Source organism: Aphelocoma coerulescens, chromosome 3 (genome assembly GCF_041296385.1).
Source record: "Aphelocoma coerulescens isolate FSJ_1873_10779 chromosome 3, UR_Acoe_1.0, whole genome shotgun sequence".
NCBI classification, from domain to species: domain Eukaryota; kingdom Metazoa; phylum Chordata; class Aves; order Passeriformes; family Corvidae; genus Aphelocoma; species Aphelocoma coerulescens.
Window position 1 is genome coordinate 120,349,989 of NC_091016.1, and position 24,315 is coordinate 120,374,303.

General features: G+C 43.2%; 1 protein-coding gene across 1 annotated transcript in view; it reads right to left on the reverse strand.

The window, feature by feature from the left end:
* Nucleotides 1-24,315, reverse strand: part of RUNX2 (RUNX family transcription factor 2) — a 90,432-nt gene that overhangs the window by 19,261 nt on the left and 46,856 nt on the right. Inside the window, exons 4-5 of the mRNA XM_069011765.1 lie at nucleotides 16,433-16,606; nucleotides 7,445-7,606 (exon numbers count right to left, since the gene is read on the reverse strand). Coding sequence (XP_068867866.1) covers nucleotides 7,445-7,606; nucleotides 16,433-16,606 — 336 coding nt within the window. The remainder of the gene's footprint in view (nucleotides 1-7,444; nucleotides 7,607-16,432; nucleotides 16,607-24,315) is intronic.

Consider the following 24,315-nt stretch of genomic DNA (forward strand, 5'->3'; position numbering starts at 1 on the left):
TATAATTTTAATGAGTTCTTCAGAAAAAGCCTGGCACTTATGGAAAATTTCCTTAATTAATATCAGACCCTAAATTAGTAATAAAAAAAAGCCCTGACTATCATTTGGTCTCAAGCTGGAACTAAAGTATGTTTTGGCATCATTACTAACTGTTAGCAGCAAGTTCTGGAAACAGATGCAAATCTTGATATGTGTCCTAAATATAAAACACATTGCAAAAAAAGCTCAGATAAAAATATATCTATACATCCACATATATTTGAGTGTGCTATTTCCTGCCTGTATCAGCAACAAATTTATTCCATTTCAAAACATTCCACTTGTTTCTTTTCAGTATTTTTTAAAATCCCTTATTTCAGGAATAAAACTCCTTCCCTCTGCCTTCATTCTTCCTGTTTATTTCCTCTCCCAACAGCCGTTTTAAGTAAATGAAAAGGGCTTAAAGACACACATTGTAATATTCAAACATCTGAAAATCAGCCCGCTTGTTTTACCACCTAAATATGGGCATAGGTGCCTAATTTGAGGCCACCCACGCTAGAAAAATTTGAGGTAGGGATCATGCAATGCATCTTCTGGACAATTACTCCAATGAGAGATTCAACCCAGTGGAGAGGCTGCTACTGAAAGCCCACAGAAGAGTGCCAAGGTGCTGAGATTCCCAGGTGGCACCAAGTGGGCAGGAGACTAAAAATGGAAAATCTGCGGTAAACAAAATAAATAGAGCCACTGAAAAATAAAGAAAAAAAAAAAAGGAAGGCAAGTTACAAGTTTAGGGAAGGCAGCAAAATGAGCGGGTTGTTTCTGAAGACCTGAGCTCCCCCAAGTTCTTTACTTCGCCTTGACTCAGTTTCACCTCGCAGGGAAAGCATTGAACATTAGCGAGGAGAAATGGAGACAGAGACAACCTTGAGTCTTTCAGCTTCCATTTAATTAAAAAAAAAAAAAAAGAAGAAGAAGACAGAGTGAAAATTGTTATAGTCACCAAGAAAAACATCCCAGCATAGCGAGTGCACCAGAAACCAAGCTGGCTTCTTGGGTTTGCCAAGAGCCTGAGACAATATTGCTGAAGCGTGAACTGCTCATTCATTGCAGGGGCTGCTCACACCAGGGCTGGCAATAGCCACAGCATTAACTGTTTCTCTGCTTCCCAGAGCACATAAAGAAGAAAGGAATTGCATTTTGGAGACAGCACTAATGCCTTCTCTTATGAAAGGTCCTGTCCTGAAATGTGCTTATTGCCCACAATGTTTAATCAAGTTAGCAGGAATTAAGGGATGAAAGCATAGCTACTTCCATGGCCACAGTTTCTACTTAGTTGCTGTAAGGTTTTCTGAGCTCCTTAGGAGAAGATAAACAACTTTTATTTCTAAAAGTTGTTTCAAAGACCAAATTCCCCCCAAAAGGAAAAATCCTTGTTACAAAAATCATGTGAGTACATGACACTAGCAAAATCCAAGGTAATTCAGATATAGGGTGAGAAACCCAAAATGATAACCAGTACAGGACCCCAAGAAAAAAAAAAGCCCATCACAGTCAGCCTCTTTCTCATTGACATACAAACACAAAGTCCAGAGGTTCAGCTGGAGCTGCTTCCATTACATGTGGTTTTTTATTATATGATTTTTCTGCTAACAAGATTGAAAATTAAATTGTGCAAAATAACAGTATTGTCCCTGATTAGGGCATGGCTGGGTTTACATTTATACTTGCCAGCCATCAGTGAGCTGGGGGAACACAAAGATTTCTTAAATTTTAATTTGTGATGAGGGTCCAGGATGGCCCAAATTATTGTGGTGATTTATCTACAGAGTGAGACGAATTAATGGGAAAGTTTGGCCATACACGAACTAGCAAACAGGGTCAGGACATATTCTCTGGCTCTCAATCCAGTCAGGATGGTCTGACCACAGATGTAATGTTAAATCTTGCCTCCATAATGGGGTCGCTGACTCTGAGCTGCCCACAGGAACAGGTTCAGGACTCTGCTCATTTCCAAACCATGGTTGGGACCTGTTTGTGACCATGCTGGCCAACCCCACTCAAAACCAGCCTTGCTGACAGTTTAACAGTACTGGTATTTAACAATCCAGCCCTACCACTGTGTAATTTATTGGTGAAGACACCACTTTCTGGCCATTTTAGTTCAGAGGCAGAGGTCTGCAGACTTTTGTTTAGGGGCTGATCCCAGCATCTCCCTCATCTACCTCAACATGCCCCTACTCAATGACACCGTAAATATAAAGACAGCAAAGTCCACCCTGCATGCTTTGGGGACTCCAGCTAGTGGGACAGCAGTCTCTGGGCATGGTGGCACATACCCAACTGACAAATATTTAGGAAATATTTCCAGACCAGGGCTGGAAAAGGCAGGTTTGGTGATTTGTCCTGCTATTTAGATTCAGTTTTAATTTTCTCATTTGTCATATGGCATCTGTCAGACACAGACAGGATCTTCCACAGTAAGCACTGAATATGTTTGTGGTACACCTGCAGGACAGGTCCTCCAGCATCTGAAGATCTTGACCCTGCAAGTCTCTCTCAAAGGTGAAGCAAAAAGAAAGAGACTCGTGTTTAGGCAGAAGGGGGAGTAGGTCCAGGAAAAGTGTAGGGGAAGATAAAGTCTTCCCATCTTCCCCTTCTCAGGATTCTCAACAAAATTAAAATCAAGCTCAAACCCTGCAACAGTGGAGAAGGTCGAGGTCAGGGTGAGGTAGGGTTAAACCAGGACTAGAGTGTAATTAGGCTGTGATATGCATATGTTTATGGGACAGTTAAATTGTCTCTTAAATCACCTCAGCAAAGGCAGACTATCAGATCATACGTGCCTGTACTTGAACTACTCACTAGGTTCGCTTCAGAGACAAACAGGCTCTTCCCAGGCACTGCCAAGGACCAGCACAGAGCACCTGCAGACCGGTCAAGTCCTGAAAATGCCAGTTTGTCCCCACTGACTCAAAAGGGAGTTGAAGGTGAGTGTCTCAGGAATGGATGTCTGCCCTGGGGACATCTATACCCACCCCTCCTTCACCTGCCTGGGAGCAGCCCTCTTGTGACTGCAAGAACAATCCGACCTGTACTCCCTGCTCTGAATCTTCCATGTGGGGAGGACTTGCTGGATCAGCCCCAAAGTGTTATGTAAAATGGCTGTGATGTGTATATTTATATGAATCATATACATTAATTACATAATAGTCACCCATGCTCCCCATCCCACATGCACTTTGGTTATGCATAGGACACAAAGACTGAGTGCATTCACTATGAACCATGAAACAAGACTACATCCCTCAGGCAAAGTCTCTCTAAAATGACCCTTTTCTTATATTCCCATGGCTCCCACTACAATATTATTTAATTAAGACTATTAATGTGCTGGGCCACCAACTTTCATTGTCTTCTGGGGAAGTCTGAGCAGACAGACATTTTAATAAAGTATGGGGAATCCTGCTCTTTTTATGATTGAGTTAGAATATTAAGGTAAGGCAATTTCATGGCATCATAAACTTGTTTTTTTATTTGTTCTTGATATGAATATGAAACTTCTGGACCAGACAGATCATGGGTTCAAAAGCTGCATGAGTGATGCCAGATAATCTTTTTTTTGCTTTGCTTTTCAGCTCATGCTGTTGAACACTGCCCAAATACCTGGGAGATATCACTGATTTGTTGTAGAGCAGTGCAAACAGAGCACTGATCCCCATTTGGAGAACAGAAGATGAATATTGCAGTTTGGCAGCCACGGACACACATGTGCACGTGCCTGCAGCACGCATGCAAACCTGCCAGTTGTGCAAAGGAATCATTCGAGACACTGACACAACCAGTTCAGCTGCATTGCAGCAGTTGCCCGAGGAACTCCTTGGGGTTGCAGCCTGCTGCCCTTTTCTCCTCTCCCATGGGATGAGGAACTGCATGCACTGCTACAGCAGTGGCCGACCACCTCCTGTCCTGCAGCCCCAAGCCTCTTCTGATGCTCAGCCTAATCTGGGGTTGAAACATAGGCAACCTCATGACCAAGAATCATCGGGTCCAACCCAGCAGCACCATGTTCAACATTAAACTGTGTCCCTAAGGGCCACATCCACGTGCCTTTTGAACACTTCCAGGGGATGGTGACTCCACCACTGCCTTGGGCAGCCTCTTCCAATGCCTGACCACCATTTCAGTGAAGAATTTTTTCCTAATATCCAATCCAAACATCCTCTAGTGCAACTTGAGGCCATTTCCTGTAATTCTGTCACTTGTGACTTGGGAGAAGAGCCTGACCCCCACCTGGGTGCCCCTCCTGTCAGGGAGTTGTAGACAGTAAGAAAGTTCCCCATGAGCCTCCTTTTCTCCAGGCTGAGCCCCCCCAGCTCCCTCAGCTGCTCCTCACCAGACTTGTGCTCCACTCCCTTCCCCAGCTCCGTTCCCTTCTCTGGACACACTCCAGCCCCTCAATGTCCTTCCTGCATTGAGGGGCCCAAAACTGAGCACAGGATTTGGGGTGTGGCCTCAGCAGGGCCCAGCACAGCGGACAGTCACTGTCCTAGTCCTGCTGCCACACTACTGCTGATACAGGCCAGGTGCCATTGGCTTCCTTGGCCACCTGGGCACACTGCTGGCTCACGTATCCATCCCAAGATGGGAAAGAACATCACCTCTTTGGCCATAGGATGAGTGTGCTTTTGGTCGAAAGAAAATGCTTAAAAGTAGCTCTTGAGAGCTGCCACTGACAATAAAAGCAGGAGCCACTTTTGCTTTATTGGATGGAATATTTTCAACATCTGGGTGAGAACAACTTTAGCAGTTGTCCAGGTAAAGCCATGGAGGCTTGTGGAAAGACTGGGTGATGTGAAATTAGGGCAGATAGGAAGTTCTATGCCTGTAGGTGTGACAGCCAAGGCCTAAGGGGGAGGTTTTACTAATTTTTCCTCCTGCATGATGTTAAGCAACAGGCAGTAAATATGGCATTCATTAAAATGACCTTGTATACTTTTAACAGCCTCAATAATCAGATTTCTGCCACTGTATCGGAAAGCGACATTTTTACTCAAGGCCTTATAAAACTCTAATTTCTCCCTCATGCTTTAGAGATGCCTGAAGTTTGCTAAGAATTTTAGTGTTTCTTAGCAGTCATTTTCTACCCTCTTCAAAGTTCTGGTCTCTTCCTAAATATGCATTAAGTAACTGAGTGGAGATTTGCATTTCTTTGAGTGTGAGGGATAAACTGTTTGCTGTATGGGGCAACTTAAAACTTGCATTTCTCTCTCTCTTTCGACATGGGAGGGGTTGGATGCTGCCCTCCCCCCCTGTGGCACTGCCAGTGAAATCCTTGAGAGGCACTGTCAGGCTTGCAGCTGGGGCTGCAATGTGCCTCCTTGCATCTTGAGCATCTGAGCGGGTCCTTTAGTCAGGAATGCCGCTTTCTAGTTCTGAGTAGAGCATTTCTATTCTGAATTTCTATTTCTGTCAGCAAACACTGCACACGACCTCTGGCACTTGTGGAAGATCAAAGCCCCCTTTTTCACTCTTGAACCTAACTGGAAGCAAGATCCCCACACTGGGAAAAGGTCAGGGCATTGCAGAGGCATCGCTCGAGCCCTGGAAAGATGAAGGACAAGAAGCATGAAGGCAACTGGTCATAGAGCACGGCAGGAAAGTTCAGTCCACGGCCACACAATGTACACAGCCAGGCCTTTTAGTCACTCTGCCTGTGCCCACATGCCAGGCACTCACGTCTGAATACACACAGACAAGCAAGGGCTGCAGGGCAAGCATGCGGCGTGCAGCTGCCAGGTCCCAGCCGAGCCTCTCCTGCAGGTATTGCCACAGGCACGATTGCAAAAATAACCCATTTGACAACACAGACCATCAGGAGGCTCTGACTCAAAGGGAACCTGTTTCGGGCCAAACAAAGCATTTCCTCAGCATCAAGATGATCAGGTTTTTGACCCAAGTCAGGGCATTGCATGGAGAGCCCACAGGAACCTGCTCCAAAAGCCCTCAGCCCTCAGCCCACATGGAGATCTTTGGCATCTCTGTGAAGGCAGAGTGCACGAGGGCTGCAGAGGGGTTTGCAGCTGTTTGAGAAATAAAGCTTCCCTCCTCCAAGATGAAAGGAATCAAGGAGTCTACGCTAATCAAATCCTCCATGCCTGCTGGCTGCAATTCAGCTTGACAGGGATGCAGCTCAGTGGAGTGATCAACATTTCCAGTGCTGTGAGCTTGGTGGAAGGGGAAAACACGACAGCAAGAAATTCACCTGGCTGGGAGTCAAACAGGTGTATGGCAGCAGCATCCAAGATTATAATAATATCTTGCAAACATGCAAAAATAGATGTAATAAGACTGATTCTTTGGTTTTCATTAATGAATCATAAAGGCTCTCTTTACATTACACATGTTTTTTTGGCAAACGCTGCTAATATTTCCACACTTGCAAGGTTGGAGTTTTAATACTGAGCCTCCCTCCCCTAAGGTTCCTCATTTTTGGCAAGAGGTACAAGGTGACTGTGTGCCATGACAGGCTCTCTCTTACTTTGGGGCAATCAGATTACACAGATGGTTTTATCACTGAGACCATTAGAGGTGAATTGTGCAATATATAAATGTGCATTTGTTTGGTAAAAAAAAGTCTCAGTTCCTCACTGCTGTCTTGTCTATGTTCCTAAATGTATTTCCTCTCTCCTGCATCATTCCAAAACACAATTTGTCCAATCTTTACCTTAAAGTGACTCAGCTTGTTTCTGATAGGCATCTTAAGTACATATTAACTAAGGAAACAGGCTTTCTTGAGCTACTGGATCGAAATGCAGGAGAATGAACCTCAGCCTTAACTACTGAAGAAATAAAGGCATCTATTTGTCAGGATGCCTAACAACACACACACCACAAAAGTAAAGCACCAAAAAATAGAGAGTATGACATTTACATTAAAACACAGAATCACAGAATAGTTAGGGTTGGAAGGGACCTTAAGATCATGTTGTTCCAAACCCCTGCCATGGGCAGGGACACCTTCCACTAGACCAAGTTGCTCCAAGCCCCATCCAACCTGGCCTTGAATACTTCCAGGGATGGGGCAGCCACAGCTTTTCTGGGCAACCTGTGCCAGTACATATTTACATGCAAGTAAACATCCTTTTGTAGGGGAAATGAAAAAAAAACAAACAAACAAACCAAAAACTAGAGAATTTGTTCAAAGAATCAGGTTCACAATTTAAAAATAATCTGATCTGAAATGGATTTAAAGTCATTTGAGAGATACATGCTCAGAGCAACATAGCAGCCCTTCCATGTTGAAAAAAAAGGGATTTTGAATCCTGCCTGCAGTGCAGGAACCCTGGTACCACTGCTGAGGTTTGCTCTCCTTGCCAAGGTTTGTCTGAGGCCACGGAGGCAGCTGTTGCCAGTCCTGTTCCTCTCTGCATAATTGTTTTAGGCAAAACAGAGTCTTTACCTGAGAGGCGTCTGGGCACATCGGTAATGGCTGGAAGTCCTGTGCCTCGAGTGGAGGACAGGGGAGTTGTGGAGTGAATGGACGGTGAAGTCATCTGGCTCAAGTAGGATGGGTAAGACTGGTCATAGGACCATGGCGGGGATGACTGTGCCTGCCTGGGGTCTAGGGGGAAAAAAAACAAAAAAAAAAAAAAAAGAAAAAGAGAAAATTTTTTTAAAAGAAAAATTTTAAGGTATCAACAACCTAATTGAAAGAAGTGGGATTACTGAACATACACATATCAGTGCTATGAGGAATGAGAATGCAATGAAACACAACTTGCTCCTCAACGACTCAACCCTTTCAAGTCTCTGTCTGTGCTTTTCCCTTCTCAGAATAATTTCTGTGGGAAATGAACAGACCAGAGAGAGGGTTTTAAAAGATCTAGAAGCTGTGCTGCAAATTCCTGGTGTGTCTCTTCCAACATGTTATAGCAAGAGTTGACAGTCCTCAAAGAATAGAAAGAGAAGCAGACAGCAAGGATGAGCCCCAGGTCTGATCTTAGGAAGTGGACTTCATGGAATCATAGAATCATTAAGGTTGGAAAAGACCTCTAAGACCATTGAGTCCAACCATTAACTCAGCACTGCCAGGTCCACCACTAAACCATGTCCCTAAGCTCCACAGCTACATGGTTTTTGAACACTTCCATTGATAACAAGTTCCCTGGGCAGCCTGTTCCAAAGCCTGAACAACTTTTGAGTGAAGAAAATTTTCATAAGATCCAATCTAAATCTCCCCTGGCACACCCTAAGGCTGTTTCCTTCAGAGGTGGGGAGACTCTACAGTCAGCACTTGGCACGCCTGTCAAGCTGTTATCCAGTTCAAACATCACACAATACTGTTTTCAGTGCTGAAAATACTATCCAAGGAGAAAAATGTCATTATTCTTATCAGCATCCATGAAAAAATGTCACATTTGGATGCTGGCCCAATTACCTACAGTCCCCTCAATTACAAAATATGAAACCAAATGGTTTGGTATAACTATTGGAAGCTAATGATAACTTTTGATGTATTTGCAACATCAAAATGATTTTAAGGAGGAAATGATTTTAAGGATAAACACAGCTTAATTTTTGCTGAAGCACTGGTGGAAAGAGACCTGGATTTGCTCACTTATGTTTGGATTTATAAAATATTTACTCTCAGTTAATATCTGATGATAAAGATGCCACTGAATACCTCATAAGTTATGATTTTTATTTCTTTACATCAATAAAAACAATACACTTTCAACCCCAAAGTTTGTTTTGGGCACTGCACAATAAACAGAAAACTATCTCTGAACCAGCTCATAGAAATTGTAGCACATCCCTTCAAATCCTGCCCAGTATTTTCAGGGAAGCACACCAAGTCCATTCAGTTTGGAGAACCTGCTCTATCAGAACATTGTGCTAAAGCCCTGCTTTGAAGACAGCAATGTGACAGCCACATGTCATAAGAAAAAGCTCTTTTTCAGGAAATTCAACTTTTTTTTCTTTTTTTAACTCCTTTCTCTGCTCTTCCACACAGCAAAACCTTGTAGCTTCAGCTACTTCTTGTTTATTGTTTCTCTTCAGACATGATTTGTTTGAAGAGATGTCTGGAAAGCAGATACTTCCTTGAAGCAAAATAACTATATAGATATATATAAAAAAACCAACCTTCCAACTTAATTTCAAGAGGATTTTCCTGGAGTTTGCCATATATATATTAGAGCTGAGTAATATAAATGGTTAACATAAACTTCTCAGAAATCCAAAGGACACTTGATCATTAAATGTAATGAACTTCTTTGTTTTAACAATTTCGAGGCCAGGGTTGTATAGATTGGCACAGGTTCAAATCTGACTGACTGCTCATTGTTACATCTGATATTGACATATTTCTCTGCCTCATTCCACTACGATAATTCACCATGCAGTCAATGGTAAATGATCTTCAACTGGGAACAGAAAGCCTAGGCTAGCTGGGAAAACAATCTTAAAATTAATGGTGTGTTAGGAGCACAATCTCAAATCCAAGATCCTTCAAACTCCAAGAGCTTTTCAATCTCTACTTCTGAATCGAAAACAGAGTCCCTTAAAGTTTTGGGTTTAGGTCAGCTCCAATGCTAGGAGGAAATAACATAGCAGGTAAAGACTAGGAAAAAAATCATAGCAGAGGATGTTTTACATAATTTTGGTCTAAGATGGTGGAAAGTTCAGAAAAAGACCTGCCTTTCTGGAGGCTCATGCCACTCCTGCTAGTGCAATCCTCATGGCACAAGAAGTTCTTGAGCACCTCTGGCACTCTAATCACTTTGAACACCCATGCTAGACTTGGTTTTACACTTAACACCCTTAATCCAACAACTGTCAATGTCTGTGTGGACACAAGAATGACAAATAGCAAAAAGTGGCTTTTCTAAGGCTCATGTGCTATTTCAAAACAGTATCACATACTGCACTGTGAGAAGCAGGAAAAAGGGCTGGATGGACCATCACTTGACCCCAAAACATATCATATATTCTTGCAACAGCTACCTTAAATACATCAGTCTTCCCAGGCAATAGGAAATAATGAAGAGGAAAATCTTTAACCAAATTGAACGTTAGATGATTCATCAGAGCTCAGTGACTGAGAAGGTCACAGTACGTCAGGCCAGAGGGTTACTACAATTCCTCCACACAAAGGCATGGCTGAGGTCATGGTTGAGGCAGGGTGGGAAATTTTGCCCAGGGGCTGACTGTCTTGAGATATCTTTGACCCGTTAGGAAACCGGAAAGTGAAGATACAAGTTTTACCAGATCCCAGAGCAAACGCCCTAAAGCCAACCCTCGCTGCCTGGTAGTGGTCAGGGTTTGCATGGATGTGAGAGAAGAGAGTAGTGAAACACCATCACCTTGCCAAGTCAAAGGTGACTTGTGAGCCCACAGGGCAAACATCACTGCTCAGCAGCATTGCCCAATCTGCAGTGAAAAATGCCACGAGGAAGAGCCCAAAGCTGCCCCCAATAGGCCCTGAAGGTAGACATCCTGTTCCTGTGGCACCCTCTGGTCCCACCAGGAGATGGTCTTTGCAATGGTGCTGAAGCAGTGACTTTGGCCACTGAGACCCACCATACCATCTCTTCTGCTCCCACACACAACCAAACATCCTGGGGGAAGGAGGGTGCTGGGGGCACCATAGGGATGTGCCAGCTGCCACAACAGTGCTTCCAGGGCAGATCCACTCGGATACTTTTGAGGCTAACACAATGAGGCCCTTAGGAGGGTCACCTCCTCCTTGCTCTGGCCCAGAAGGGGTGGGATGACTATTTAACACCTACTATTGGGGAAGAAGCTATGAGGTGATTTGTGAGAGGTTTTTCTTGGCCTCCTACACCACAGACCAGCTTCCCTACTGGCTCTGGCTGGTGGGCTCCCATGTGTCCACAGGGACCCAAAACACCACATGCTCTGCAGGCACGGCACATCTTCCCCATCACAAAAAGCCCAGAACAGATGAGAAATCTTAAAGCTCTGAGGCAGAGTGCATGTGGATTCCTCCCTAAAGGAATCCCTCCAAAACAAGGAAAAATACTTAATATAAAAATAAAATGAACTGCCCAGGAGAAAGCCCCCCTCATTTCCATATCGCAGACATAGGGAAGGGCTAACAGAGCATTCAACTACAGTGAAGAAGTCAGAGGGTCGCTCTGAGCTGGCATTTGCACTCGAACACTTTGGAGTGATTACTAAGAGCAGTCCTCCTTTTGTAAACATTTCTGTTATGCCTGCGTGGGTGTGAGGGGAAGTGCAGCTCTCAGCGTATTTCTTCACAGCAGGCATAACGTGGGTATGCTGAGGCAGCCTGGGCACAGTTCAGCTGAAACAAATCAGCTGGGCGAGGCCTAAACTAATGCGCAAACAGTTCCATCCTGTTTGCACTTCCAGGTGAACCTCGACAAAGCAGGAAATACTGAGTGTTGCATATTATTTTGTGTCTAGGTTTTGCTGTCACATTTATAGTCACAGGAGATATGCACGCTTCTTGACCTTTGTTGTCTCTGACTGACTATGTCAAATGGACTGTGGATATTGATGCTTAATGGACAATAAGAGTCCTTAAAAATTAGTCCAAGATTAGATGCACCACATAAAACTAAAATTAAAAAGGAAAGATTGAAAAAGCCTGTCTAGTGACCCATTCTCCCACCAATGACATTGGCTCTCCAGTATCACAACTTCTCTTCTTCCAGCAGAAATCATCATAGGATCATACAACTGTTTGGGTCAGAAGGGACCTTAAAGATCATCTAGTTCCAATCCCCCTGACATGGGGAGGGACACCTTCCATGTTCTGAAGTGTCAATGGAGAGAAGAAAAAAGCTGCAAATATCCCTGAAGAACAAGTTTTTTCAATACTTTGGCATTGGACTGTGAAGCACACTAATTTTCTATAGGAGAAAAACCAATTCCCTGTTTTCCAAGCTGAGTTACATGACCAGAGCATGATCACAGGCTGGCAGCTTCTCAGTGTACTGTCTATAACACCCAGACATCACATGCATCACACTCTCATTTAAACCCAGCCACCAGCTCTAGTGCTGGTTGCTGCTGGTTGGATTAATGCTACTGCCAACAGTAAAAAACAAATTGTCTGGAGCTATCTTTGGTAAACACTTAGAGCAAATATCCTCACTTCTGATCTTAACAAAGCCAAGATGACTTTCTGCATGAGTAACCCAACTATTGTTGTAACACCAACCCCCTCAGCAAAACAACAACAGCAAAATGCAACTTTTTTCTCTTCTCTAACTCTTTCATGGGTATCTTTGAAAGCCCAGGGCTTCATCTGAATTGCCCAGTTCAATCAACAAAGTCAAATCCAGTGGGGTTACACCCCAATGTACACAAAAGTAATTGAGACCAGATTTTGGCCTGAAGAACCTCTAAACCCATTTCTCCTCCCATCCCTCCAACAGTCACATTTTTGAAATACAAAAAAAAAAGATAAATTCAACAAATCATGCCAGTAGGGCAGCTAAGTTTTAAAAGGGGGATGGGGGAAATAAAGTTGAAAGGATAATAGGAGGGACACAAGCTTTATGAAATTGAGGTCCACAATGGCAACTTGCCAGTCAACCAGAGGATGCAAACAATTTGCATAAAATAGAGCAGGCTGCAGATTCAGTTTACACTGTCCCTGAATCAGTCCCTGTCTACCAGTGAAGATGTATCCCCTCCCTACCTTCCTTAAGCCAGCTTTGAAGACCTTAAATCTGCTTAAAAAATGATAAGAAATGGAAGCGTAACAACCCTGAAGTGCGTGGAGAGGGGGAAGAGGAAAAGGGGAAATAAAAGGTTTCACAGGACCTGCCTTTGAGGGCTGTTATTTCAGTGATGAAAGTCACAGGTTGCCTATAGATCAGCCAGTGCCACATTGGTGATGGAGCATGAAACCTCACTTAACTCCCACTTTGCTTTCCCCACAGCCCAGGTGATGGGGTCCTCACACCGACCACATTCCTGCCATTACACCCACGGCTTTTCCCGGCCTACAGAAGCTAATCCTCACCAGTTGCATATTGGAAAAACAAGTTTTTGTTGTCTCATACTGGAACACTGATGCAACAGCTCAGTGTCTGAACAGGAATGTAATTGGATACATGAGCAAGTTGCATGAGCCCGTTAGGGAAAGGGGAAAAAAATAAAAAAGCAAATATACCAGTAACCAAATGTGAATGGACAGGATTCCTGATTTACGGGCAGCAAGCAGGGTTCAAATTGGATCTGCACTGCCTCAGCAAAGGCAGCTGCTTATTGGACCATTTGTTTTTTAATCACCCTTCGATGTAGCTTTTGCTGAATCCTAGTTAAAATGCCATGTTGAATAAGGCAAACTCTGTGCCTTGTCCTGCCACAGCCTGGTCCTGTGGTAGGCTAAGGACTGAGCTGTGATTTGTTCAACCTGTACTCTGATACTCCAGGAAAATAAACACAACCTAGACAGAGAAAAGAAATATAAGAGTGAACCCTAAAGTGCTGAGTTCTTTCAGACTCAGGTGTGGGTCAGCCAGGCTTTAAATAATATGTCTGTTTACTCATGAAATAGTTATGCAAGACCTCAAGTGGAATAAAGCAAAACGTTTATGTGCTTACTAGCAATAATATGGATTTTGTGTAGGAAACCAGTATTTACTGTTCAAGTTATTAGGAATTCATAATTTCCCTAAATAATAACTAGGTAAAGAGACAATGAAATCACGGCATTTCTAAAGGAATGCTTGGTTAATTCCAATAAAGGTAATAAAAAAATCTTGTTTTTCAGAGAAGCGTCTATTCCCCTTTTAATGCATACCCAAGGCAGTGCTTATGTTAAGAAGCCAGTGGCATTCTGAGTATTCCACCACAGCACAGAAACTGGTGTCAGAGCACAGCCCAAACACCTCACTCCCCACCACCACACCAAACAGGGGGATGTTCAGCAATTTCCCACTCAACACCTGATCAAAGTGTGCCTTGTCCATGGCATCACCTTTGTCCCTCACTGACATGGTTTGTGTAGCGAAGAGTATCCATTCATCCCACAAGAAGAATCCCAGAATAGGGACTGCCTGCAAAAAAGCATCCCAGCACTTTGGTGGAACATCAGAGCACGCTGAGCTTTACAGATTACAGTCAAGGTCCCAAAGAGCACCAAAAAGCCTGGTGGGAAGCTAGTGCAATTCCCAGAGCTTGCATCCATGTAACATGCTCACACCAATATCACCTTTTTAAATGGGATGGCCACCAGAGAGCAAACGGAGAGCTGACTGTTGGACTTTTCGAAACGGAGGAGGAGGCAAGGGTGCGAAATAACATCACAAATACTGTATCAGACCACTTATTACTACAGACTCCTCACCATTTTGGGCAAAATGAGAGCAATTTGGGATTCTAATGTATTGCATGACCTTGAGTTTATCCAACAATAAAAGCACGTAATCCATGAGAGATGGGAAATCCAGCCTGCCTCCCTCGGCTCAGCTCACTTCCCTCTGCCCTACCAGCACCGCATCTTCCCTCTCTTGATGAAGTCTCAGCTGGTGCTTTGAACTGCTGACTTAAATTTGCAGACAAGGCAGGGAATGCCACACAGCTTTGTTTCCAGTCAGGCTTATTGAAAGCTCATCTGAAGTTTTCACCTCCTAGATCTGTAAATGCTGCTGCTGCCTCATAACGAGGCAGAGAAGTAGTCTATTAATCAAAGCCAGCAGAACATTTTCTACAGGAGGCATTTATGTGAAGGAGAGCAGCATATGAGGTTACACTTAGTTAGGAAGAAAATTACAAGGGGATCTCAGTTCTTGTGCTTCAGGGCATAAGCTGATCGCCAGATGGGGTCAGGAAGAATTTCACCCTCTTTCGTTCCTAGATATAGTGTTGCAAAATAGGTAAACTATGGAGGCACAAGGAAGAAGGAAAAAAAACCCTGCTTATAGCCTGGATTTCCCCCCTGCTTTCTTGGGAACTATGTCTACAAATACTGCCAGACAGAAGAATTGGTTAGAAAAAAATACTGTGTTTTAGTTCAGCAGCTCTTACCCAGAAAATGCTATGCACAAGAGCCCTGAATTCACATGTCCAATGAACAAAACACGAAGCCTGGCCAAAGAAACTGGAAGCTGGGGGGCAGAAGGTACCATGTAATGGGTACAATCAACATATTTAATATATTATAAACATTTTAGTTAGACTTCTAGATCTGGGAGAACTTTGCCACAGCTCATGGAAATAATTTTTTTGTTGCAATTCCTTGAGTGCTTTGGGTTCAAACTAAATCACTTACTTCTCTTTCTTACTGCAAATTAATAAACTGGTTAAACTTAAAAAAAGAAGGAAAAGAAAGACGAAGAAAGCCACAACACTTTGTTAAAACCGCTAAGTTTCAGCTGGTATCATGTCAAAACCACTTGAAACATGAAACTAGAAATCTTCCTAGGTTGACTCAAAGACTACGTCTCTACTAGGAGTGCTTTACCAGGAAAGGAATGCTGGTGTATAATACTGGCAAAGGCCTCTGCTGTGGATGCAACTGTAGCAGCAGAACTGAGTATTAAATTGGTCTAGGGAATTGAGCCAAGAGCTTTGTTGACAGACTTGCATCTAGGTGAAGTTCTCCAACAGTTCTAACAATTGGTCAGGGGTAACACCTCTTCACATCCTGGATAGACACAAACATGTCAGCACAAATTTAGAATCTAGAAATGCCCAAAGTTAGGTAGAAGTTGCTTTGAAATTCTTTTGAAAAATTTAACCAGCTCTGACTTCAGAAAAAAAAACCAACATTGGTTTATTTTGTAGGCTTCACAGTTTTGCTGTAAACTTCTGGCATAGCTGCAGTTAAACATCTTATTTCAGCCTTCTAATCTGTGACACATGGTGGGTTCTTTATGATTTCTCTCAGCACAATGAAATCTGTCTCTCAGCATGCAATCATAAATGTTGCATACAACCCGCATGAGCAACCTTTGGAGATTTCTCCATAACCCAGTTCATTTATTGTAACCGTGGTCAGCACTGGTGGTGGAAGGAAACCACCATGTGAGAAGATTGTATTATTATCCCGATAAAAAGACCATTAAGTGCTGGCTGCTTCCCTTAACATGAGTGAAAAATAACAAGGCTGAATAAAAATGTTCATTCTATTATACTCTAATATGTACTATCGCAACACGGAGAAGGCAGAGCAGCATGGCATTTAGAATTTCACCAGATTCCTACTCAAATGACCTGGATTGACTATTTTAGATTTATGGCAAAAAGATATTAAAAAAAAAAAAAAAAAAAAAAAGACATTTTCAGCTTCAAGCACTATAGAAAAATCCACTTCCCACCTAGCTTTTCTTGGAGAACATCCCCCACTCTGTAACAGCCTCTTTGACTGCAGCTGAGACACAAATATCCATAAGCAATTACTACCAATGCCTGTGCAAGTCAAACCTATGGTTCTGTCTCTTACCTGTAATCTGACTCTGTCCTTGTGGATTAAAAGGACTTGGTGCAGAGTTCAGAGAGGGCCGTGGGCTCTGGGTCGGGACCCCTACTCTCATACTGGGATGAGGAATGCGCCCTAAATCACTGAGGCGTTCAGAGAACAAACTAGGTTTAGAGTCATCAAGCTTCTGTCTGTGCCCTGGAAACAGCAAATCATAAAATAAAAGCGTTAATAACAAGATTTAGTAATTTAACACACCCCCAAAAAACCCCAAAATGGTCTTTAAGGACCTGTTATTAGATTTAATGGATCTACAGGTATCTCAGTTACCCCCAATAACACAGAAACATTGTGAGGGGCTTGTGTTTTGGACATGGTTGTGCTGGTGAAAGCCTTATCGAGCACAACTGTGCCCATACAGGAGTAACGTGTTACAATTTGCATCAAAATAAGCACTTATCAGGACACCCACACAAGGTCTTTTTTTGTCTTTTTTTGTCTTTTTTTTTTTTTTTCTTTTGCTGCTTTAACTACCCAGGGTAGTTAGAGAGGCAAATTTTCCCTCCAGAAGCAAGCCTCATATGTACATACAACTTATCAACTGGGACAATTACTCCGTGACTTGTTTATATGTTGTGGATTTTTGCTAAGAAAATGCAGGCTTTTCTTCTCCCCTTATTTTTTTTTCTTTAACTCTGTCATAGTTAGTCATTAGCTTTCATTCCTCTGGGAGATTTTCCAAAAAGTAAATAGTCCCTGTCAGTTGAGAAGAGCAGTATACAAGGAAAGCCTCCAAGGCTGCTGGCCAGGACTGGGCCCTACACACCCTTGCATGGTCAGCCTTGCTCAGTGCTCCTACTGCACTCACTCAAAACAAGCCAGCTGCCCCTGGACATATTTGGAACACTCATTTAGGGGTGTCTTGCTGTCTCAATATAAAGGGGGAAAATGGCAAAAGCACCAGAATGCCCCCAATGGTCCTGCTCATGTTGTCATTGAGTTGTATCAAGAGCAAAGGCTTTGCTTCTCTAACGGTTGTATTTTTGCTCCTAGGTTTAATTTCTTTCCAAAGGAAGCTCCTTGTCCAATGATGCCCTCGAATGTGAGGTGCAGAAGGTGTTATTTCTATCATTCAGCACACAGAGAAACAGGCATGTATAGAGATTAAGGACAGGACTAATTTTACTTAACTTCAGCCATTCATAAATCAGGCATCTAGTCTAAACTCTTCTAATGTAGATTTCCTCTTTGGTTAATGGAAAGAAATAGCTACTTCCAGAGGGCAATTCATCTCATTTGTCTCTGACACTTGCCTTAAAATGGCATGATTCACCTCCTGAATTTACTTTCTCTTCCTTCTCTGATCAGAGAAGGAGCACACATGACTGGTTTAATTAGACACCCTCGCCATTAGTCAACGTTAAATGGAATGAAGCTTACCCTAAGTTACAGATCAAGGTCACACAAAAAGCCTCTGGCAGAGCTGAAATGGGGGCCCTTGACTGCAACCCAGAACCACATCTGCCTCCATCCCTCTAAGCAGTGCAGGGCCACTGGCACAAGCAATAACTGGATAGGATATTTTAATGCTTTTAACAATAAGAAGGGTCCCTGGTAAGGTTTGGGCTTGAACCCTTCCAAATAATCACCAGTGGCTTGAGATAATCCATGTTGCCCCTCAGTGTGAACGCAGCCATCTGTCTGGAGCTTACAATGGTTCAGCTCTGCAGACATGGGAACATTGTCCCATTAGTCTTTGAGCCATAGAACCAATTCCAACACCGTTTAATTTATTTTAGAAGCAGAAATGAGGCCGCTGAATCTTGAGATTGAACTATCAGGCTGCCACTGCTAAAAAAAAATGCTTTTTAGTAGTAATTCTCACCACAGTACTGAGTACATGGATTCACACCATCTAATTGGTACCACAGTGCCAACATGACACATAGGCAATGCAATATCCAAACTAAATAAATCCAAACTGGATTCAGAGAAATCATATCTCTAGACAGAGAAGGATTCATGTTGGGAGATGAGGGGAAACTTGATGGAATTTAACTTTGGAGAAACTTCTCTAGCAATTTAAAAAAATTAATTAGTTAGCCCATAATTTGGTGCTTTAAAGTCTGGGTTTTCTTCCCTGTAGTGACTCAGTCTAAAAGCATGGGGTAGGCAGGAGCCTTCTCCTTAAGGAGAAGGTGCTGCTCCATGTTAGAGCTGACATGCGTGGCTACTCTTTTCAGAAGGAAGGCATCAATCACTTTAAATGGGGATTGATTTTCGGTGGGCTTGTAAAAACTCCATAATAGCAGCTTAATTAACAGGGTCACATCCAAGCTATACTCTTTAGCATTATAATCTCAATCTATTTAAACTAAAACTTGTAGAAACTGGGTGCTGCTAAATCTGAAGAAACTACTTTCACATACACATGCAGTCAGTATTCTCTTGGGATTTCTCCATCTTCTTTTGCTCCACAATTTTTATGTATTTGCTTTTCTCTTTGCCAGTCATATTTTCCACTCTGTTTTTTAAGAGCATCTCCTTCCCCTCCCTTTTTCTGTTCTGCTCATTCCTAATCATGCTTTCGCAAATTGAGCAACCTGGTCTAGTGGAAGATGTCCCTGCCCATGGCAGGGGATTGGAACGAGATGATCTTTAAGGCCCCTTTCAACCCAAACCATTCTAGGATTCTGTGAAATTCAAGAGGGCACAAAATAAGGCAAACATGATCAGCCCATCTCTGGTCTCAGACATCAAGGTTGATTTTAGCTGCAAATGAATCCACCCCCAAAGTGAATTTTATTTAGAATTTTTGTAGCAAAAAACCTGTGCTGTGTTCATATAGTGCCCTTTATAACTAAAGAATCACTAACAAACTAGTGTACAATCTATTTCAACTGTCTTCAGAAAACCCAGTGAACACTTATTACATAGGTTACCGCCAGTACTGCACTAACCTGTGCCAGATAATCCCCATCCTTGTTTTCATCATGTCCTGTTTGGTCATACTTTATTTTTGAAAATAAGTAAAACTTTTTAAAATTTTAATTGTTAGAAAAGTTAGTTAGCTTTGTTAGAAAAGAGTTTATACTTAATTATGTGTATTATAGCAGAGCACTCTGGATAGCAGAGCACTTTAGGATAGGCAGGAGGAAAAAAGGAAAAAAAAAGAAGAGGGGAAAAAAAGGTGAAGGGGGGTACAGAAAGAAGAAAAAAGATTTCCACATCTGGTTGAATTGAAATGATCTATAGATGTGTGAGTTTGGGTGTTGTCACTCCCCTCCTGTTCCCCCCCCCCCCCCCCAAAAAAAAAAAAATAGGGAAAAGAGAGCTCTATGCACATCTGGAAGACCCCAGGCATCAATGGAACTGCAAGTCCCCAGAAACCAGCAAGGGGCCAAAGCAAGACTTGCCTTCCCCTTCTGGACATTTAAAATTTAGGGCTGTAACATGGAGTCATGTTGTGACAAAGGGATCCACAGAAGGAGCCACAGTCCCCCAGTGAAATGTCCCAGGGAGACAAGATGACATCACAGCTTTGCACACTATGGGTTACTCTGCTATGATAAAGGCTCAGACGTGCTCACACTGAAAGTAAGCAGGAAACTCAACAAAACCTTTGTATTCAGGAGGTGCTCACAAAGGCGTGTGGACAACTTAAATAAATCTCCTGCCTTGATTTCTGTGCAGAAAAAAAAAAATCCTGTTATGTATGGAGGAGCCATGAGGTATGGGCTGAAAACACTCAAAAAAGACCTTCTGAGTAGCACATAAGCAGCAGCAATGAAATATGTGATACATGTTTAAAACTCATTCCACTAGCTGCTTTTCATCTCTCATTGATATATGTGCCCGTTGACAGAGAAATTCCTGATCCCAGGGGAGTGTGCTAAGAAAAGCTGTATTCCTCAGTCTCAGTACTGAGGCATAATTTTATTTCAGGAAAAAAGATTAGGGTAGCAAGTGTGGATAGCTGAGGGACAATCCATGATCTGCTGCAGCAGTGAGTACATTAAAAAGCAATATAAAAACTATGTGAAGAGTAGAATAAAATAGTGTTACAGCTATCCCAATGCCTGTAACACTGCATTTAGTGCCTGTTGCTCTGTTACAGAGATGAATTTGTAGAAAGGATTGGGCTTAGAGGGGAAAAAAATGCTTATGGACATAAACAGTCTTGGATGTGAAATGTGGTCAAAAAAAATGGAAGCTGACCCATGAGTCTCTGACCAAGGATGAGACCCAATGGCCACTGGAACAGATCAGGTCACAGGTGAGGAGATGGGAAAGAAATTACAAAAATTGAGAGTTCATAGCCAATAGCTAAACAAGCTGTTCTGATTTGTCTGCTGGCAGAGTACAAAACAGGCTGGATATCAGAAATTCAGTGCTCACTCCAAAATAACAGGAAATATTCTGATCTTTCACCACTACTCAGCTGTTTCAAGCCAAACACCAACCTGAGTATAAGTTTCTGGAGACAGAAGCATTTTCATTAATCCTCTCCAGTGCCAATTTTGGCCATTTTACATGAATTAAACCAGAAAACAGTACTGAGAGAGTGCAATAAGGTCATGGAAACTGCAGCCAGCCAGTCAGTGCCTGTGCTGCTGCTTCTGCTCGCCAGCCCAGCACAGCCTCAGAACATGTTCATGTGGCCCAGGGAAGCTGATGTTCAATTATCACATCCCAGGCATGGCAGAAGATGTGAGGAGTCTTCATCTCCAGCTTAATCATTTCAGTTTAAACTAAGCAAAGCACTGTCTCCCAGATCAAAGCAAGGCAATCTCGAGTCTGCTGGATGTGGTAACCGGGAAGGGACGTGAGCTCGTCTCTCATCACTGAACTTCCACCGCTCTGCTGGAGAAGGCACATGTAAATTGGGCTGTGGAAGAGGCTGACTTGCAGAATGTAAATGTGGTGTTGATGCTTGAAGATTTTTACCTCCTTGGGGAGGAGGAGTGTGTGTTTTTATCTTTCAGCTTGTGGGTGTGGAACTGAAAACTAATCAGATTATGCTACACGTGGCCCTGCCAGATGCTGACACTCAGGGACTCCCTTTCTTTGTACCGTGTACACCACCCACCAGCTTTTTTGTGTGGTTTTTTTTTTTCCTGGTACCAAGGAGATCTGGTTACCAGATTTTCAGCAGATGCTTTTATGACTCTCCACTGGGTTAGCTATTTTCAGTCATCACCCAGCTCTATCTTTTTCTGGTTTTGCCTTAACAAGGAGAAGTATCGTGGGAGTCAGGTGACTCCATAAAAAGAGCCAAGGGAAGGCAGAAAGGTCATGGCAGTAAGAGCCTGGGTTGTCACCTGCTGGAGATACATTTTCTGGGACATCCCAAGCAGAATGGAGGATGATGACCCATTGAGAAATGCCAGCATGGCTTCTGTTTGCTCTATGTCAGGAGTTCGCTCTGTACCAGATAGTGAAGTTCAGAGTCATTCCGTGGAGTGACTACAGCTGGAAAAGGCAAACAAAAATTCTTTGAACACCAGGGCTAGTAACCAAGGATTTCTACAGCTCTGGATTCAGTGAACCCAATGGAAAATGGAGTTTCCTCCAGGTTAAGGGGTGGCAGAAAGAAGAAGAATCACCTAGTTCATGACCTGTGAATTTGTAGCCTGTGCACCTCTGCCTCTTGACTCCAAGAGAAACACAAGAGAGATCAAGAACCCAAATTTTGATTATTCCCACTGTTCTCCAACGGTGAAGTGCTCTAAAAGGGTAAAGAGTGGGCACATTTTTTCCTACTAACCCTGTATATCTTTGAGACAAACACTCTGATTTTGTCTCTTTTAACACTGGAACACCAGCAGCATTCCAGTGTACATTCTAGTGTGTACACTTCTGCATACACATTGTTGAAGACAATTTCACACCACAAAAAATACAAGCCACCTGTCCTCTGAATTTCATCACAAATTGTCCCTAAATTGTCTTTGCAGGCCTACCTGCATTTCATCCCATTTGGTCCCATGGATGAGGTGTAACTGGAAGATACTGATATGGGCTGGGATGAATTCAGCTACAGGCTGATAAAGCTGAAGTCAAGGGACCCACATTTATGCCACAGTAAAGGACTTGAGACCTGAGCCTAAGGTTTCCTAACAGCTGTTATGCAGGGACTGAATAATGCTGAGCATTCAGCATGAAGCAAAAATATTCATTGTTCTGTTACAAATTTCAGACAACACTTTACTGCAGCAAGATGTCACTCCAAAGTAGTGTCAGTCTATGCACTGGAGGTAAAAACAAGGGAGCCATAAACCAGAAGCACAGAAGATTCACGTCAGCACTTTGCAAGGAAAAAATCTCTGAAGAAAGTCATGAGGGTCCCTCTTGTGTCCCTTGTCTTGTGACAAATAGCTATCCAGGGCTGGTTTCTCCCCACCCAGTCCTACTGAATGCACCCAATCCAAAGTTCAAGGAAAAAAACCCAAAACACAAGAGCCAAACAATTTTTGCCCAGGAAAGGGGAAAGCTTGGAACCCTTCCAGTCTCTTGGGTAAAGACACAATTATGAGAAGAAAAATATAATCCACCCAAGAGACATAATTACATAATTAGGCCATAAGCTGTGCATACGAAAGGTTCTTATAGTTCATAGAACAAGGAGCTACATAGGTGCAGTAACTGTAGTTAATTCACTCAATGGAGAAAAAAAAAAGTTTGTTTTTAAATAGCTGAGGGCACCAGTTTGCATTAGACTGGGAGGTTATTCTCCCGACTGTACACAGAGCCCTGTTAGTGCCAACAGGAGTCACTCAGGCGCAGGCAGAAAACAAGCCCCTGACTCTTTTTGTTCGTAAAAAAGGCATTTTTTTTTTACCCAAAGCAGCTGAGGCCGGTACCTGAAACTACTGCAGAGAAATGGAAATAAATAAAGACAGGGGAATGCATTCTGTGGAGGGGCTCGGTTCCTATGAAACAGATCTAATGTGTATCCATTTGCAAAAATCCTAATGAGCTCCTCCTCCCTGACCACAGGTATGGGTCCAAAAGGGCCAGATCTAGATCCTGGGGGTACCAGCGACATTGCCATCTTCCCAGAGCTGTGGCTCCTACCCAGGGTGAGCCAAGGCAGGGGGAGGTTGGAACCTCAGCGCGGAGGAGGCAAGCCTATGGAGCACCTCTGGTGTTGATGGTCATCTCCCCACTGATTTACTGGGAGCAAAGGGAATGTCCTCTCAGCTCATGCCGTGGGCAGCCCTCCCAGCATGGGACAAAAAGAGCAGGTTGGAGGGAGGAAGGGACAGGAAGGGTGAGAAGAAATGACCCGTGGGGGTGTAACCTGTGCCTCTTTGCGCCCATTGGAATGACTCTAAATCTTCTGAGGATACAAAGTGTGTTTTAAAATTCATCTGGGGGCTGTGAAGAGCACGAATCCAGCTGAAAGATAGACCCAGAGGTCGGGGGTTTTCAGCAAACTGCAACAGCTGCAAAGGAGCCTCCTGCTCACTGAATTTCTCTATACAGAGTTGAAAAATGCCTCCTTGGAGCAGGGCTCCAGGCTGCTCGTCTGTCAGACAAGGGACTGATGGGGGCAGGTGTCAGGGGCCGAGGTGGCCAGACACTGCACAGGGAAAGGTGTGTTAAAGCAGAAAAATCGGAAGATTTAACAAATGAAACCAAGATGGTGCTTTGAGAAAAAGGACAGGCTGAGCCAGAAAGAGCTTGAGTGGGTTTGCCCTTGCACCATTTTCCTCCTACCCTCCAACTCATCCCAGACTTGCAGCCCTCTGCTCTGACCCTGTACTCCAGGTGGATGAGCCAGGTCTCCCCTTGCTGCAGTGCTGGCATTGTTCCTTTCTCTTTTCTTTTTGAAAAACTTTTGAATTCTGATTAGGATTTTGAAGCTTGTTCTGCAAAGTTGAGCAACACCCCGTAGGAGTATC